This window comes from Anthonomus grandis, chromosome 4 (assembly GCF_022605725.1).
Source record: "Anthonomus grandis grandis chromosome 4, icAntGran1.3, whole genome shotgun sequence".
In the NCBI taxonomy this organism is placed as follows: Eukaryota; Metazoa; Arthropoda; class Insecta; order Coleoptera; family Curculionidae; genus Anthonomus; species Anthonomus grandis.
The window spans coordinates 1,417,123-1,433,704 of NC_065549.1; the positions used below are offsets into that span (position 1 = coordinate 1,417,123).

General features: G+C 31.7%; 1 protein-coding gene across 5 annotated transcripts in view; it reads right to left on the minus strand.

Annotated features, from left to right (window-relative positions):
• The window catches only part of LOC126734775 (papilin), a 208,161-nt gene that overhangs the window by 86,938 nt on the left and 104,641 nt on the right, over positions 1–16,582 (minus strand). For all 5 annotated transcript variants that reach the window (XM_050438500.1, XM_050438498.1, XM_050438499.1 and 2 more), the window contains exons 2-3: positions 12,503–12,563; positions 4,649–4,888 (exon numbers count right to left, since the gene is read on the minus strand). In XM_050438500.1, the coding sequence (XP_050294457.1) occupies positions 4,649–4,888; positions 12,503–12,563 (301 nt within the window). The remainder of the gene's footprint in view (positions 1–4,648; positions 4,889–12,502; positions 12,564–16,582) is intronic.

The window sequence follows — 16,582 nt, forward strand, 5'->3', positions numbered from 1 at the left end:
TAATCAATTAACGAAAAGTTCGCTGTGCTAGATAAGAAGACGTGTCAGTTCAATATGCTGTTTTTAAGTAATTTCTGTTGAAGTAGCCTGCCAAATGACAGTTTGTAGGAGATTTTTGAGGGATGACACCTGTTATAACACTTTTTTTTCAAATAAAAGCACAGGATGACCACATAATTTGTTTCAAAGACCTGGGGTTCAATCTGCTGTATATAAGTGGCGTTCTTGTCAAGGTATATGGATAAATGCAATAGATGACACCTGTCAAAGGAATTTATAGACAACACATTGATTCAACTGCTGTACATGTTGTCGTCTGTTGACAATTGTCGTCTGTCAAAAGTCATAACTGCCATTTGTCAATTTAATTTGAGAGAGATTTTATATAATAAAATGCCTTGACAATTCCAAGGTGCAATATGCTATCTATAGTGTCAACTGGCGACTTTCATTCAATAATTTCATCTATAAAGAGACTTATAGATAGCACATTGAATATTATGCAACATTAAAAAAAAATCAACTTGAGATTATATTGGCAGAAAAAAATAATTCCGTCATTCCAGGGTTTCTTAGGAAAATCGTCTATTGCTGTCTATAAGATTCTATGACAGATAACATCTGGTACATTTGACACGTCCAAAAAGGCTGGTTGTATACAGCACTTTGAATCCCAGGTTGTTTTTACAAATTTCAGGTGTTTAACTCCTCAATTTCATAAATACATATTCTGGCTTAGCATCACTGTAGACCAGGAATTTTTTCGTTAATTATTTGGCAATATGATTCGATATGCTGTCTGTAAGCTCCTGTGACAATGGGTTCTCTGTCACAAATTATAAAATGTCATTTGTCAATATCGATACTTTCCAGTGACAGGTGACATTTGAGAATTCATAATTGTCTCTTGTAAGCCTACATCTAGTAGTAGAGAACTTATTGCACCGAGGTATTGTCAAATATATTGAAAAATATCTAATTTTCTCTCAAATACAAATTCAGGGTGCCAGTAGAAATCCTGCGGTTCAATGTGCTGTATATAAGCTGTAGTCTTGCCTAGATTTCGTAAGATACCCTGGAATGATAGAATATTCATTCCCTAATCCATGGATAGTAAGAAATACTGGAATTATGACGCGTAAAAACCTGATGTGCTATAAGTCTCTTTATCAATTTAAGTTGACAAAGATGACATATGACACATGACAGTTGCCATAGAAATTATAATCATGCACGGCATTTGACTCAATGTGCTGTCTGTAAGTGTATCAAATGAATAATTTTTGATAGAAAACTTTTAAGGTATTTTTCAATGAAATAAAGAAGGTCGGTTGATAGCCATATTAAAATATAGATAATATATTGCGCTTCAATATTGTTAATCAATTAACAAAAAGTTCGCTGTGCTAGATAAGAAGACGTGTCAGTTCAATATGCTGTTTTTAAGTAATTTCTGTTGAAGTAGGCTGCCAAATGACAGTTTGTAGCATGATGACATGATTTTGCAGGATGACACCTGTTATAACACTTTTTTTTCAAATAAAAGCACAGGATGACCACATAATTTTTTTCAAAGACCTGGGGTTCAATCTGCTGTATATAAGTGGCGTTCTTGTCAAGGTAAATGGATAAATGCAACAGATGACACCTGTCAAAGGAATTTATAGACAGCACATTGAATCAACTGCCGTGCATGTTTGTCGTCTGTTGACAATTGTCGTCTGTCAAAAATCATAACTGCCATTTGTCAATTTAATATGAGAGAGATTTTATATAATAAAATGCCTTGACAATTCCAAGGTGCAATATGCTATCTATAGTGTCAGCTGGCGACTGTCATTCAATAATTGTATCGATAAAGAGACTAATAGATAGCACGCTGAATCGCAACGTTAAAAAAATTAATCAACTTAAAGATTATATTGGTAGTAAAAAATAATTCCCTCATTCCAAGGTATCTTAGGAAATTCGGCAATGGCTGTCTATAAGGTTCCATGACATATGCATCTGTTGCATTTATCAACTAACACGTCCAAGATGGCCAATTATATACAGCACTTTGAACCTTAAAAAAAGTCATTTTCATGTGTTTAACTCCTCAATTTCTTAAATACAACTTCTGGTTTGCTATCACGGCAGACCAGCATTTTTTATCGATTACTTGTCCATATCGCGGTACGATATGCTGTCTATAAGCTCCTGTAATAATAGGTTATCTGTCATAAATTATAACTGCCATTTTTCAACCTTTTAAACTTCAACACTTTCCAGTGATAGGTGATACCTTGCAATTCATAATTGTGTTTTGTAAACCTACATCCCTACATCTAGTAGTAGACATCGGATTATTATTGTCAAATGCACCGAAAATTCTATTTCTCTCTAAAATTAGTCCAGGTTGCCGATGAATATATTTCGCAAAATCCTGCGGTTTATTGTGCTGTATATAAGTAGCCTTTGTCTAGATTTTCTAAAATACCCGGGAATGACATGAATATTTTATTTAATTAGGGAATAAATGATAAAAAGATGACAGTAGCCAGTTAAGACATCGATAAATTTTCATATGTTTTGGAAATATGGAATTGTTACGAATGACATTTGCGGGCAGCTTATTGCACTACGGTAATATCAAGGCATTTCATTCGATGTGCTGTCTATAAGTCTCTGTATTAATTTAAGTTGACAAATGACATATGACAGACGAAACTTGTCATAGAAATTGCAATCATGCATGGCATTTTGATTCAATGTGCTGTCTGTAAGTGGTTCTATCAATTTAAATTGACAAATTAATTTTTTTTACACCTGCCTTAGGAACTTTATCAATTAAAGCAGGTGCAAATGTCGGTTGATTGAAAAGTTGATGAAAATTCAGAGAGCATATTGAACTGCGATATTGTCAATTAACTAACGAAAAATTTCCAGGTGCTAGATATCTGGGAATAACTGAGCTATTCTTTAAAACATGACGGTTTAATATGCTGTATATAAGTAATTTTTACTAAACTAGGCTGACAAATGACAGTTATGATATTTGACGGATGGCAACTATCACAGAAACAAGTAAGCAGCATATTGGACCGCGATATTGTCAAATGGATCAAATTTTTTTCAAAGACCTGAGGTTCAATCTGCTGTATACAAGTGGCGTTCTTGTCAATGTAAATTATATATAAACGTAAACGATTGATGTAAACAGATGACACCTGTCAAAGGAATTTATAGACAGCAAATTGTACCTCTGTATTGACAAATAATTTATGGATTTCCTAGAGACTTGGGAATGATAATACAAGGCTAAGTCCAACTTCATTAATTTTTTTTAAGGTGAGAGTTCGATGTACTAATACAACCGACAGTTATGTTTTTGACAAAGGACTCATTACTACAGGATCTTATAGACAGCATAACGAACCGCGGTATTGCCAAATAATTGTTGAGAAATATCCTGGTTTGCAGTGATGCCAAACCAGAATATGTATTTATAAATTTGAGGAGTTAAACAATTAGGAATGACTTCTGAAATTTGTAAAAACAAATAAGTGAATATCTTGGGTTCTAACAGTCGAAATTTAGAAATTATTGATTTATAGAATACTCGTAAAGATTTTATTAATCTTTTTTGGAAAAATTACTTAAATACATTTACAAAAAGCCAAGATAATGGAATTCTTATTCCAGGAGTGCCTGTAAGGAACAAAATAATTTGTCTCCTATTGATAAGCAAATATCTCGGGTTTTAGTAAGCGTAATTTAGAAATTATTGATTTGTAGACTACTCTGAACACTTTTTTAGTGTTTTTTGAAGAAATTACTAAAATCCATTTACAAAAAGTCAAGATAATGGAATTCATATTCTAGGAGTGCCTGTAAGAAAAAAAATGATCTGTCTCTAATTGTTAAGTAAATATCTTATATTTTTCAAAGGCCTAGGGTTCAATCTGCTGTACGTAAGAGGCGCTCTTGTCAATGTAAATTAATAAATGCAACAGATGACACATGTCACAGAAACTTATACACAGCAAATTGCACTGCGGTATTGCCAAATAATTGATAAGTACCTCGCACTGGAAAGTGTAGACAGCTCTTTAATTTTATCTCTCAAATACAAGACCTGTGTAGGTTCATTTAACTTGGGTAATTTAACTTAAGTATAATAGAAGGTTAAGTCTCCCCTGATGATTGTTTTTTTAAATTACATTTTTTATAAGGTTATATATATGCAGGTTGACAAATGACAGATAACTCACTATCATAGGAGCCTACTGACAGCATATCGAACCGCGGTATTGCCAAATAATTAACAAAAAACTTCTTGGCCAGAATATGCATTTATAAAGTTAAGGAGTTCATTTTCAAAAGTTCAATGTGCCATCTATAGAATTAAATTAACATCATGACAATCAAACTTTAATAAACGTTTATTCGCCCTATAAATTAAGCCTCGCTTTGTCGGCTCCCGTTTACATGCAGAGATAGTTGCGAAAATTTACAACGTTTACATTTCGACTCTAAGACGTTTTATTACTGCAGCATATGTCGGAATTTATTTGTTTTATTGGTGCTTTCCGACTGCCCGCGGTAACATAAACTTAAAATGGAGGTTATCTAACTTTAGACGTTCGAACATAAATATGAAACTAACCTGCGTGTTACAAGAGAAATGCCTCCTGGAAGCCCCTCGGCAAATATAACCGTCCTGGCACTGTCTGTATTGGGTGCTGACGCCTCCTCCGCAGGTTCTGGAACAGGGACTCGGTTCCGACCATTCCAACCATGGACCGGCGTCCTCCCGACCCTCGTCTCCCTCTGTCACGAAACTCTCTGGCAGGTACAAATGTGCCCCTTGTTGCCTTTTGAAACGGTCTTTGTAGTGCCTTATTCGCTAAAAGAAAACGTCGATATTAGTGTTAAAAATATTCGAACATTTCTTGAGTTTCTTGCATCGGCAGTCGCCAGATGTGTCCATAAGAAAAACGAACGTAATAAATCAATTGTACGAGACAGTAGCAAAAATCAACAGACCATAACTCAGACGAGGAATCATTTTTATAATGCATAGACAAAGCTTTTACTACGGCGGAATGGCTCTTGGAAATTGCTTAGGAGTTATCGGATTAGTTCTGTTAATAATCGTAAATCATTTTGCCCTGTCAACTATTATGGCTTATGCAAATTGTTATTCTTATATAGCAGGGTTATTATTAACTATATGTTTTCTTTTTTTTAAGTAATGATTTTAGTAAAGAATTTAGGGAGTAAGGGCGGTTTTTGCTGAGGCATTTTTATTGGCCAATTTTCTTAGCAAAATTTCACTATATTTGAGTTGGACTATTTTTAAAAGAGTGATAGTTGAAGAAAGAGTATTTCTTCCTCAATATTTTCATATTAGAAAGTTTCTTGTAACTCAAAAACTCTCTGAGTTAAAGGCACTTTTGTCAACCAAGGTCCAAGAACCAAGAAATTTGAAGAATTTGAAACGCATATTACAATATCAAGATGTTTATTCATTAGTGGACATTTTTGGTCATAACTTTGGAACCACTCAACATATTTTCATAATTTTTTCACAGTTATATAGAAAACATTCTGAGGAATGATATAAAGTTAAAAACATGATTCTGAGTTAAGTACTTGGGTAGTATTGACAGTTTTTATTGAGGCATTTTTTTGGCCAATTTTTATAGCAAAATTTCACTACTTTTAAGTTGTAATATTTTAAAAATTGTTCTAGTTACAGAAAGAGCATTTCTTTCTCAATATTTTCATATATGAACAATTCTTGTAACTCAAAAACTCTTCGAGTTAAAGGCATTTTTGTCAACCAAGGTCCAAGGACCAAGAAATTTGAAGAATTTGAAACGCATATTACAACATCAAGGTTTTTACTTATTAGTGTACATTTTTGGGCATAACTTAGGAACCACTCAACATATTTTCATAATTTTTTCACACTAATATATAGAAGACCTTAAGGAAGGATTTAAGGTTAAAAACGTGATTGTGAGTCAAGTACTTGAATAGTAACAACAGTTTTATTTAGGGCATTTTTTTGGCCAACTTTGTTAGCAAAATTTTACTATTTTTAAATTAAAGTATTTTAAGAAGTGTCCTAATTAGAAAAAGAGTATTTCTTTCTGAATATTTTCATATATGAACAATTCTTGTAACTCAAAAACTCTCTGAGTTAAAGGCACTTTTGTCAAACAAGGTCCAAGGACCAAGAAATTTAAAGAATCTTAAACGTATTTTACAACATCAAGATATTTAATCATTAGTGGACATTTTTGGGCATAACTTTGTAACCACTCAACATATTTTCATAATTTTTTCACAGTTATATAGAAAACACTCTGAGGAATGATATAAAGGTAAGAACATGACTCTAAGTTAAGTACTTGGGTAGTAATGACAGTTTTTATTGGGGCATTTTTTTGGCCAATTTTTATAGCAAAATTTCACTACTTTTACGTTGTAATATTTTAAAAATTGTTCTAGTTATAGAAAGAGCATTTCTTTCTCAATATTTTCATATATGAACAATTCTTGTAACTTAAAAGCTCTTCGAGTTAAAGGCATTTTTGTCAACCAAGGTTCAAGAAGCACGAAATTTGAAGAATTTGAAACACATTGTACAATATCAAGATGTTTATTTATTAGTGGACATTTTTGGGCATAACTTAGGAACCACTCAACATATTTTCATAATTTTTTCACATTAATATATAGAAGACCTTAAGGAAGGATTTAAGGTTAAAAACGTGATTGTGAGTCAAGTGCTTGAGTAGTAATAATAGTTTTATTTAAGGCATTTTTTTGGCCAACCTTCTTAGCAAAAATTTACCATTTTTAAGATGAAATATTTTAAATAGTGTTGTAATTAGAGAAAGAGTATTTCTTTCTGAATATTTTCATATATAAACAATTCTTGTAACTCAAAAACTCTCTGAGTTAAAGGCACTTTTGTCAACCAAGGTCCAAGAACCAAGAAATTTGAAGAATTTGAAACGCATTTTACAACATCAAGATGTTTATTCATTAATGGACATTTTTGGTCATAACTTTGGAACCACTCAACATATTTTCATAATTTTTTCACAGTTATATAAAAAACACTCTAAAGAATGATATAAAGGTAAAAACATGATTCTAAGTTACGTACTTGGGTAGTAATGACAGTTTTTATTGGGGCATTTTTTTGGTTAACTTTCTTAGCAAAATTTCACTACTTTTACGTTGTAATATTTTAAAAATTGTTCTAGTTACAGAAAGAGTATTTCTTTCTCAATATATTCATATATGAACAATTCTTGTAACTCAAAAACTCTCTGAGTTAAAGGCACTTTTGTCAACCAAGGTCCAAGGACCAAGAAATTTGAAGAATTTGAAACGCATTTTACAACGTCAAGATTTTTATTCATTAATGGACATTTTTAGGCATAACTTCGGAACCACTCAACATATTTTCATAATTTTTTCACATTAATATATAGAAGACCTTAAGGAAGGATTTAAGGTTAAAAACGTGATTGTGAGTCAAGTACTTGAGTAGTAATAATAGTTTTATTCAAGGCATCTTTTTGGTTAACTTTCTTAGCAAATTCTCACTACTTTTACGTTGTAATATTTTAAAAATTGTTCTAGTTACAGAAAGAGTATTTCTTTCTCAATATATTCATATATGAACAATTCTTGTAACTCAAAAACTCTCTGCGTTAAAGGCACTTTTGTCAACCAAGGTCCAAGGACCAAGAAATTTGAAGAATTTGAAACGCATTTTACAACGTCAAGATTTTTATTCATTAATGGACATTTTTAGGCATAACTTCGGAACCACTCAACATATTTTCATAATTTTTTCACATTAATATATAGAAGACCTTAAGGAAGGATTTAAGGTTAAAAACGTGATTGTGAGTCAAGTACTTGAGTAGTAATAATAGTTTTATTCAAGGCATCTTTTTGGTTAACTTTCTTAACAAATTTTCACTACTTTTACGTTGTAATATTTTAAAAATTGTTCTAGTTACAGAAAGAGTATTTCTTTCTCAATATATTCATATATGAACAATTCTTGTAACTCAAAAACTCTCTGAGTTAAAGGCACTTTTGTCAACCAAGGTCCAAGGACCAAGAAATTTAAAGAATTTGAAACGCATTTTACAACGTCAAGATTTTTATTCATTAATGGACATTTTTGGGCATAACTTAGGAACCACTCAACATATTTTCATAATTTTTTCACATTAATATATAGAGGACCTTAAGGAAAAATTTAAGGTTAAAAACATTATTCTGCGTCAAGAACTTGAGTAGTAATAATAGTTTTATTTAAGGCATTTTTTTGGCCAACCTTCTTAGCAACAATTTACCATTTTTAAGATGAAATATTTTAAATAGTGTTATAATTAGAGAAAGAGTATTTCTTTCTGAATATTTTAATATATAAACAATTCTTGTAACTCAAAAACTCTCTGAGTTAAAGGCACTTTTCTCAATCAAGGTCCAAGGACCAAGAAATTTGAAGAATTTGAAACGCATTTTACAACATCAAGATGTTTATTCATTAATGGACATTTTTGGTCATAACTTTGGAACCACTCAACATATTTTCATAATTTTTTCACAGTTATATAAAAAACACTCTAAAGAATAATATAAAGGTAAAAACATGATTCTAAGTTAAGTACTTGGGTAGTAATGACAGTTTTTATTAGGGCATTTTTTTGGTCAATTTTTTTAGCAAAATTTCACTACTTTTAAGTTGTAATATTTTAAAAATTGTTCTAGTTACAGAAAGAGCATTTCTTTCTCAATATTTTCATATATGAACAATTCTTGTAACTCAAAAACTCTCTGAGTTAAAGGCACTTTTGTCAACCAAGGTCCAAGGACCAAGAAATTTGAAGAATTTGAAACGCATTTTACAACGTCAAGATTTTTATTCATTAATGGACATTTTTAGGCATAACTTCGGAACCACTCAACATATTTTCATAATTTTTCCACATTAATATATAGAAGACCCTAAGGAAGGATTTAAGGTTAAAAACGTGATTGTGAGTCAAGTACTTGAGTAGTAATAATAGTTTTATTCAAGGCATCTTTTTGGTTAACTTTCTTAACAAATTTTCACTACTTTTACGTTGTAATATTTTAAAAATTGTTCTAGTTACAGAAAGAGTATTTCTTTCTCAATATATTCATATATGAACAATTCTTGTAACTCAAAAACTCTCTGAGTTAAAGGCACTTTTGTCAACCAAGGTCCAAGGACCAAGAAATTTAAAGAATTTGAAACGCATTTTACAACGTCAAGATTTTTATTCATTAATGGACATTTTTGGGCATAACTTAGGAACCACTCAACATATTTTCATAATTTTTTCACATTAATATATAGAGGACCTTAAGGAAAAATTTAAGGTTAAAAACATTATTCTGCGTCAAGAACTTGAGTAGTAATAATAGTTTTATTTAAGGCATTTTTTTGGCCAACCTTCTTAGCAACAATTTACCATTTTTAAGATGAAATATTTTAAATAGTGTTATAATTAGAGAAAGAGTATTTCTTTCTGAATATTTTAATATATAAACAATTCTTGTAACTCAAAAACTCTCTGAGTTAAAGGCACTTTTCTCAATCAAGGTCCAAGGACCAAGAAATTTGAAGAATTTGAAACGCATTTTACAACATCAAGATGTTTATTCATTAATGGACATTTTTGGTCATAACTTTGGAACCACTCAACATATTTTCATAATTTTTTCACAGTTATATAAAAAACACTCTAAAGAATAATATAAAGGTAAAAACATGATTCTAAGTTAAGTACTTGGGTAGTAATGACAGTTTTTATTAGGGCATTTTTTTGGTCAATTTTTTTAGCAAAATTTCACTACTTTTAAGTTGTAATATTTTAAAAATTGTTCTAGTTACAGAAAGAGCATTTCTTTCTCAATATTTTCATATATGAACAATTCTTGTAACTCAAAAACTCTCTGAGTTAAAGGCACTTTTGTCAACCAAGGTCCAAGGACCAAGAAATTTGAAGAATTTGAAACGCATTTTACAACGTCAAGATTTTTATTCATTAATGGACATTTTTAGGCATAACTTCGGAACCACTCAACATATTTTCATAATTTTTCCACATTAATATATAGAAGACCCTAAGGAAGGATTTAAGGTTAAAAACGTGATTGTGAGTCAAGTACTTGACTAGTAACAACAGTTTTATTTAGGGCATTTTTTTGGTCAACCTTCTTAGCAAAAATTTACCATTTTTAAGATGCAATATTTTAAATAGTGTTGTAATTAGAGAAAGAGTATTTTTTTCTGAATATTTTCATGTATGAACAATGCTTGTAACTCAAAAACTCTCTGAGTTAAAGGCACTTTTGTCAACCAAGGTCCAAGGACCAAGAAATTTGAAGAATTTGAAACGTGTTTTCAATATCAACATTTTTATTCATTAGTGGACATTTTTGGCCATAACTTAGGAACAAATTGGAATATTTTCATAATTTTTTCACAGTAATATACAGAAAAGTCTAAGGAAAGATTTAAGGGTAAAACTGTGATTCTGAGTTAAGTATTTAGGTAGTAAAGGCAGTTTTGGTCGAGGCATCTAATTTGGCCAATTTCCTTGGCAAAATTTCACTGTTCTTGATTACAAATATTTTGAAAAGACTTCTAGATACAGAAAGATGATTTCTTATTCAATATTTTTGTATAAGAATCTTTCTTGTACCTCAAACACTTTTTGAGTTAGAGGTACTTCTGTCAACCAAGGTCCAAAAGCAATCAAATTTGAAGTTTTTGAAACGCATATGTTGCAATATGATTTTAATTATAACGAAATTTTTACAGTTGTAAAATGCATAGATTCTTTTTTGTACAATTACATAGATCATTAATTGCAGTACAATTTCATAAGTCTTATATTGTAATTGTACTAGAATCAACGCGTGTCCATGACTAAGAACTTCCTGAGGCAACGATTGTATTTTTTGGTACAAAAACTTATTGAGACTTTGACCATACTTAAGCTATTGTACTTTTATAAATAAATTCTCGTACAATTCGTTTAACTTTGCACCCCGAAATTACATTTAAAAATTGTACGAGAATGTAAAAAAAAATGCATGACCAGGTTTTGTTTTTTTTGCACGCATAAATTCGCTTTTGTACAATTGCATAAATCTTAGGCTACAATACACTAAACTTCAGTACAATTTTAATTATTGGCCAAAAGATATCAAGATTTTTATAATTTTTTTTAACCTCATATAGAGAACGCTCTGGTATTCAACAGACATTTTTTTAGAGTGCCTTTTCATAGGGGGTCATGCTTTCATAAAAATTGCAATATCTCAAAAACTACCACACCTAGCTCAATAAAACAAACACATCAATATTCAGAAAACATCATTCTACAAATTTGTTGAAGATGTAAGTGCCTTTGAGAAAAACTCTTTGAGCTACAGTGCCTTGTCGGAAGTCACATCATAGGAGGGCATGCTTCCCTACAAACTGTAATATCTGAAAAACTACCATACCTATTTCAATGAAACAAGAACCTAAATGTTAAGAAAACGTTCCTTTAAAAACTTTATTAAGAGCATAAGTACCTGTGAGTAAAACTTTTTGAGCTACAACCTCTTTTGTCTTGACTATACTTTGACAAAATTTTTATTTTTTAAGGAAGTATTTAAGGGTAAAAAACATGAAATTAACGGTTTTTGTTGGGATATTTTTTTTAGCCAATTTTCATAGCAAAATTTCACTATTTTTGAGTTGAAATATTCCGAAAAGAGTTCTAGTTACAGAAAGAGCATTTATTTCCTAACGTTTCCATATCAGAACGTTTCTTATACCTCAAACACTCATTGAGTTAGAGGCACTTTTCCCAATGAAAGTCCAAGACTCCCAAATTTTAACTTCTTGAAACTCATATTGCGACATTAAAATACATAACTCTAAGAGAGTTTTAAAGATGGGTTTGAGAGTAAAAACGCTGTAATAAGTTAAAGGTTTTATAATAACCTCCACTAGATGGCCGAACTATTAATGGAACATACCATGATTGAAAGAACATAAACCAATATAAGAATTTATAGCTTAATCTGGCCGTAACGCACAATTATCTTAATTGACTTTTTACGGTTAAAAATACTTCTTCTTTGGCCGAGGAGGAAGGACCCCACACGGAAGATAATCCCGCTCCTTTATAATGTATACACGTGCGTGAATCAACAAAGAAATGAGTTCATTAAGTTTAAAAATACAAATTAATAATTTTAAATTATAGTTTTTAGGCTCGGACGCATGTAAATTTATGCATTTATGCGGGTAATTATGTAATTTTCCCGTGTCGAATATGAAAAGTGGAACGTTATTCGAGAAAATGATTTACTGAGTCTGTCTTCGGTATATTGTGAGCGCCCTCTAGTAATCTAATAATAAGTAAAAAATAATTTTTGGTTATGTACTTACATGCCTACTTAATACGCTGTGAAAAAATGTGATGAAGATAACTGCTAATAATACTGGCGACCTGGAACAAATAACAGTAATTAGTAATACAGAAGATTAACGATATAATCGCTATAAAATTAAATTCCTAACATAACCTCAAACGTAAAAGTGACATCTGTCGCACGAGTCACAGTGCTGCCAACCAAAAAAAAAATGGCGCGAAATTTGATATTATTATACATTTCCCACAGTGATATAAGACCCGTAATATCCCGATTGATCTTGATGGGCTTTCGCCGCTAATTGTATCCGGCATCGCCTCCAATTAGTGCTATCTACATGCACAGTTACAACCATTTTTTTACCACAACAAGATTTAACGTGACGTTTCTGGTACCCAGAGACATACATATATCGGTTTTTGTTTTATTTTAACGAATAAAGATAATTAAATGGAAACGATCTTGCAAGACACTTGGACTAGGTTTCACCTGGATCTTTTTACACCTCAAACAATATTTGAAGGTCACAGTTTTCCTAATGCAACGCAAGTAAAAAAATGACATGGAGCGGATTTGAACCCGGGACTCTGTGCATTCAAATGGTTTAGACAGTTTTGATTTACCGAAGGCTTTTGACAGTAGCGACCATTAGCCACCTATACACCAACATTCATTCCGCAAGGAAAGACTAATCGCGAAGGAATGAATGCCGGTTAGTGAGATTTGAGATGACGGGCCGACGCTCAAAATTTTCCTGTCGGCAAATCCCGCCGTCTTGAAGTGATGACTGGCGTTTTAGTTAGTGTGTTAATACTTGTCTTGACGGGTTTAGTTTAGGTACTTTTGTTGTATCTTGGCGTGTCACCTCAAGTATTATTTTCATTTTGAATTGGTTTATCGCATATTTATTTGTACGTACCTACTCGTATATAACTACTACTATGGAGGACGATAATACACAAAGCTCCATAGTCGATGAAAATTGCGAAAAATACGACATCCGAAATACCCCCAAGAGTATTTTGAAGGAATTTATTGAAAAATCCGTGAACTACCCCAGTTGTGGCAAATCAAAAATAAAGAAATTTACAACAACAGGAATTTAAAGAATCATGCTTACGCCGAGTTACTTAAAATTTGGAAGAAGTTTGATACCGAAGCCGACCAAAAGACCGTAAAATAAAAAAATCAGTCACTAAGAGGATCTTTCCGAAAGGAACTAAAAAAGGTAAGTACCTATTCTACTTTATTTTGTCTCGTTTTGTAATAAAAACTATTAAGTAGATATGCTGGGTGATTTTAAGGTAAGATCCTAATAAACTTGTTATTCACTAATAATAACTCCAAAGTGGTACGTCAATATGTACAGGATGTCCTTTTTAATTGATACCACTATTGCTATTTCCGAAACGGTTAGAGCTGCGAGGTCGGTTAAATTGGTCGAAAAATGTATTTATTGATTTATTTATTAAATTCAAAATGTGCCATTTTTGGCCAAGTATGCACTTAATTATTAAAGAAATTGATATTAATGTCATTTTAGGGTTGAAAAGTCGGAGCGATCCGGCAAAGGAACTAAGGAAATCTACAAATCACATTTGTGGTACTTTAACTTAATGATGTTCCTAATAGACCAAGAATGACCAGCAGAGAGTATCGATAATATTACGTCCGTAACTCCAAATCTGACTGAAGTTAGTGAAAGTCAGGAAGAAAACATCTTGTCGGACTTGCATTGTCTTATTTATTTAATGTAACACGACGTTTCGGTTGGTAAGTATCTCCAACCGTTATCAAGTGTAAACTGCAAAAAGTAAAAAAAAACAAGGTCAGGAAGCTAATCAAAAAGTAAATGAAGATACTAGGGGAATAGAAGATAATGAAGGAATAGAAGAAACAAATGAGGTAAATATGATATATATTATTAATAATAAGTACTCCATTTTAAAAGAATTCAAGCTCTACCCTTCTGATGCATTTGTTCTTGCCATGAGACGCTCCCATATCCATTAAAGAATTGAAGATATTCTTCCCGGCATTTTTTCCCATTCAGCAAATCTTTCCTACTTCGCGTTTTCTGCAATCCATGCAAATCCACGTTATCCTTACGCCATTCACCGTCTTGCCTGATAGCATGAGTAATTCTATTTACTGTATCTACAATAGTCGAATTGAAGTACGACTTACTTCTACGACGTAATAAATTATGTAAGACGCATATCGCCATTATGACATACTTAGCTTTTTCTGGTTGTAATGAAATAGCAGTATGTAGCAATCTAAATCTGGAGGTAATAATTCCGAAAACGTTTTCAATTACATTCCTAGCCCTTGCCAACCGATAATTGAAAATCCTTTTTTCCTTTGTAAGTTCGAATTGACTGAATGGTTTCAGGACGTGTTCGTGCAGAGCAAATGCTTCATTTCCCAAAAATACAAAATTCAGTTTTTTTGTATTTTCGTCTTTATCTGGCAAATTTAGTTGATCCTTCATTAATTTGTCGTAGAAATTGGTGTATTCCAAAATGCCGCCGTCAGAGTTTCTCCCATTTTTACCTATATCTACATATATAAATTCATAGTCAGCGTTTACCAAAGCCATCAAAACTATGCCACAGCATAAAGAAACCAGCAGTCGCACTTCAATAAAAATACATTGGCTTGAATAAGCGAGTTCGGTGCATGTGTACTAACGCAGGCGAGGCATTTTTGCTTATAGTAGGGATGCCGCTGACACTCGCTACGGTCCACGCGGCTTTTGCCTTGGCTAGAGCCGGACTTAAACATTTTTTTAGATGTTATTATCTTGTAAAATAAAAATACCTACATAGTACAAATATTGATTTTTTAATATAAATAAAGTTCATACATTAACAAAATATTTAAACAAAAATAAACATCGCATTTCTACATCTAACAACGACGATATAGAAGAATACGTGCAGGAAGTTAATTAGGTATGTACCATAAATTTAAGAGACCATTCTTTGAGTAATTTTAAAACACAAAGTTCATATAAACATATGTCCAGAAATTCTTCGTTCTCAATATACAGGGTGTTAAAATTTAACAACAACTAAAATATATGCCACTGACTTTTGTGCAATTTTTATTATGTTCTGTGGATTATACAAATAAAACTTTTCTGTCTCTTGAATTTTTTTCGTATCTTGCTTAGTTAATAATAAATTCCAAATGAAACTTTTCCCCAAATTCCTTGTGTGATCCAGGGATATGCAATTAAGTGGACTTTTTTTTTTTCGAAAAATAAGCGAGATACGAAAAAGTTGTATTTGTATTTGAGTAAATCAAATAACATATTAAAAATGGCACAAAATTCAGGTGCCCCAATTTTTTTGCCACAAATATTTCTTCAGGTCCCGTTCGAGATTACACTGAACCTAATAAATTTAATCATGTTAGGGGTAAATTAGCTCCTTAATGTTATAAATAACACCGCCAGAGAACTTGCGGACCTATGTTCATATGAACTTTTTGTCTTAAAATTACTCAAACAATCGCCTGTTAAATAATTTATGGTACATACTTAATTAACACCCTGTATAGTAACGCTTTTAGATTAACATCTGACTACATAGTAGTTTAAGGATAACTAATTATACAAATAAAGTAATATTTCAAAACAAATAGAAACTCTTAGGCCAATAAATAAAGACAAATAGTTGGCAACAATTCAAAACAATTCTAACATCTGCGAATTTTTGTTATATTATTAAGTACCAACTAAAGTAAAAGTATACAATTTTGCAACTCTTTTAAATATGGCAACACTGTTAAAATTGCAGAAATATAAATAATGTCCTTAAAAATAAAAAAAAAAATTACATTGCTGCAACTTTAATTGATGCTTAATTATGTTATTTAAGCCATACAGCCAAATTTGCAGCTATTAAAAACTTTGGCAAAGTCAATTATTTTGCTTCATTAATAATTTTTGACAAACCCCTCTTTTAATACAAAAGTTTTTATAAAAAACGCTACGCTTTGTAAAAATGCTATTAAAATAGTCACTAAGTACGGCGCTGAACTAGGCGATACACCTATGAACACAGTTCGATGAACAGTGAGCTCGGCA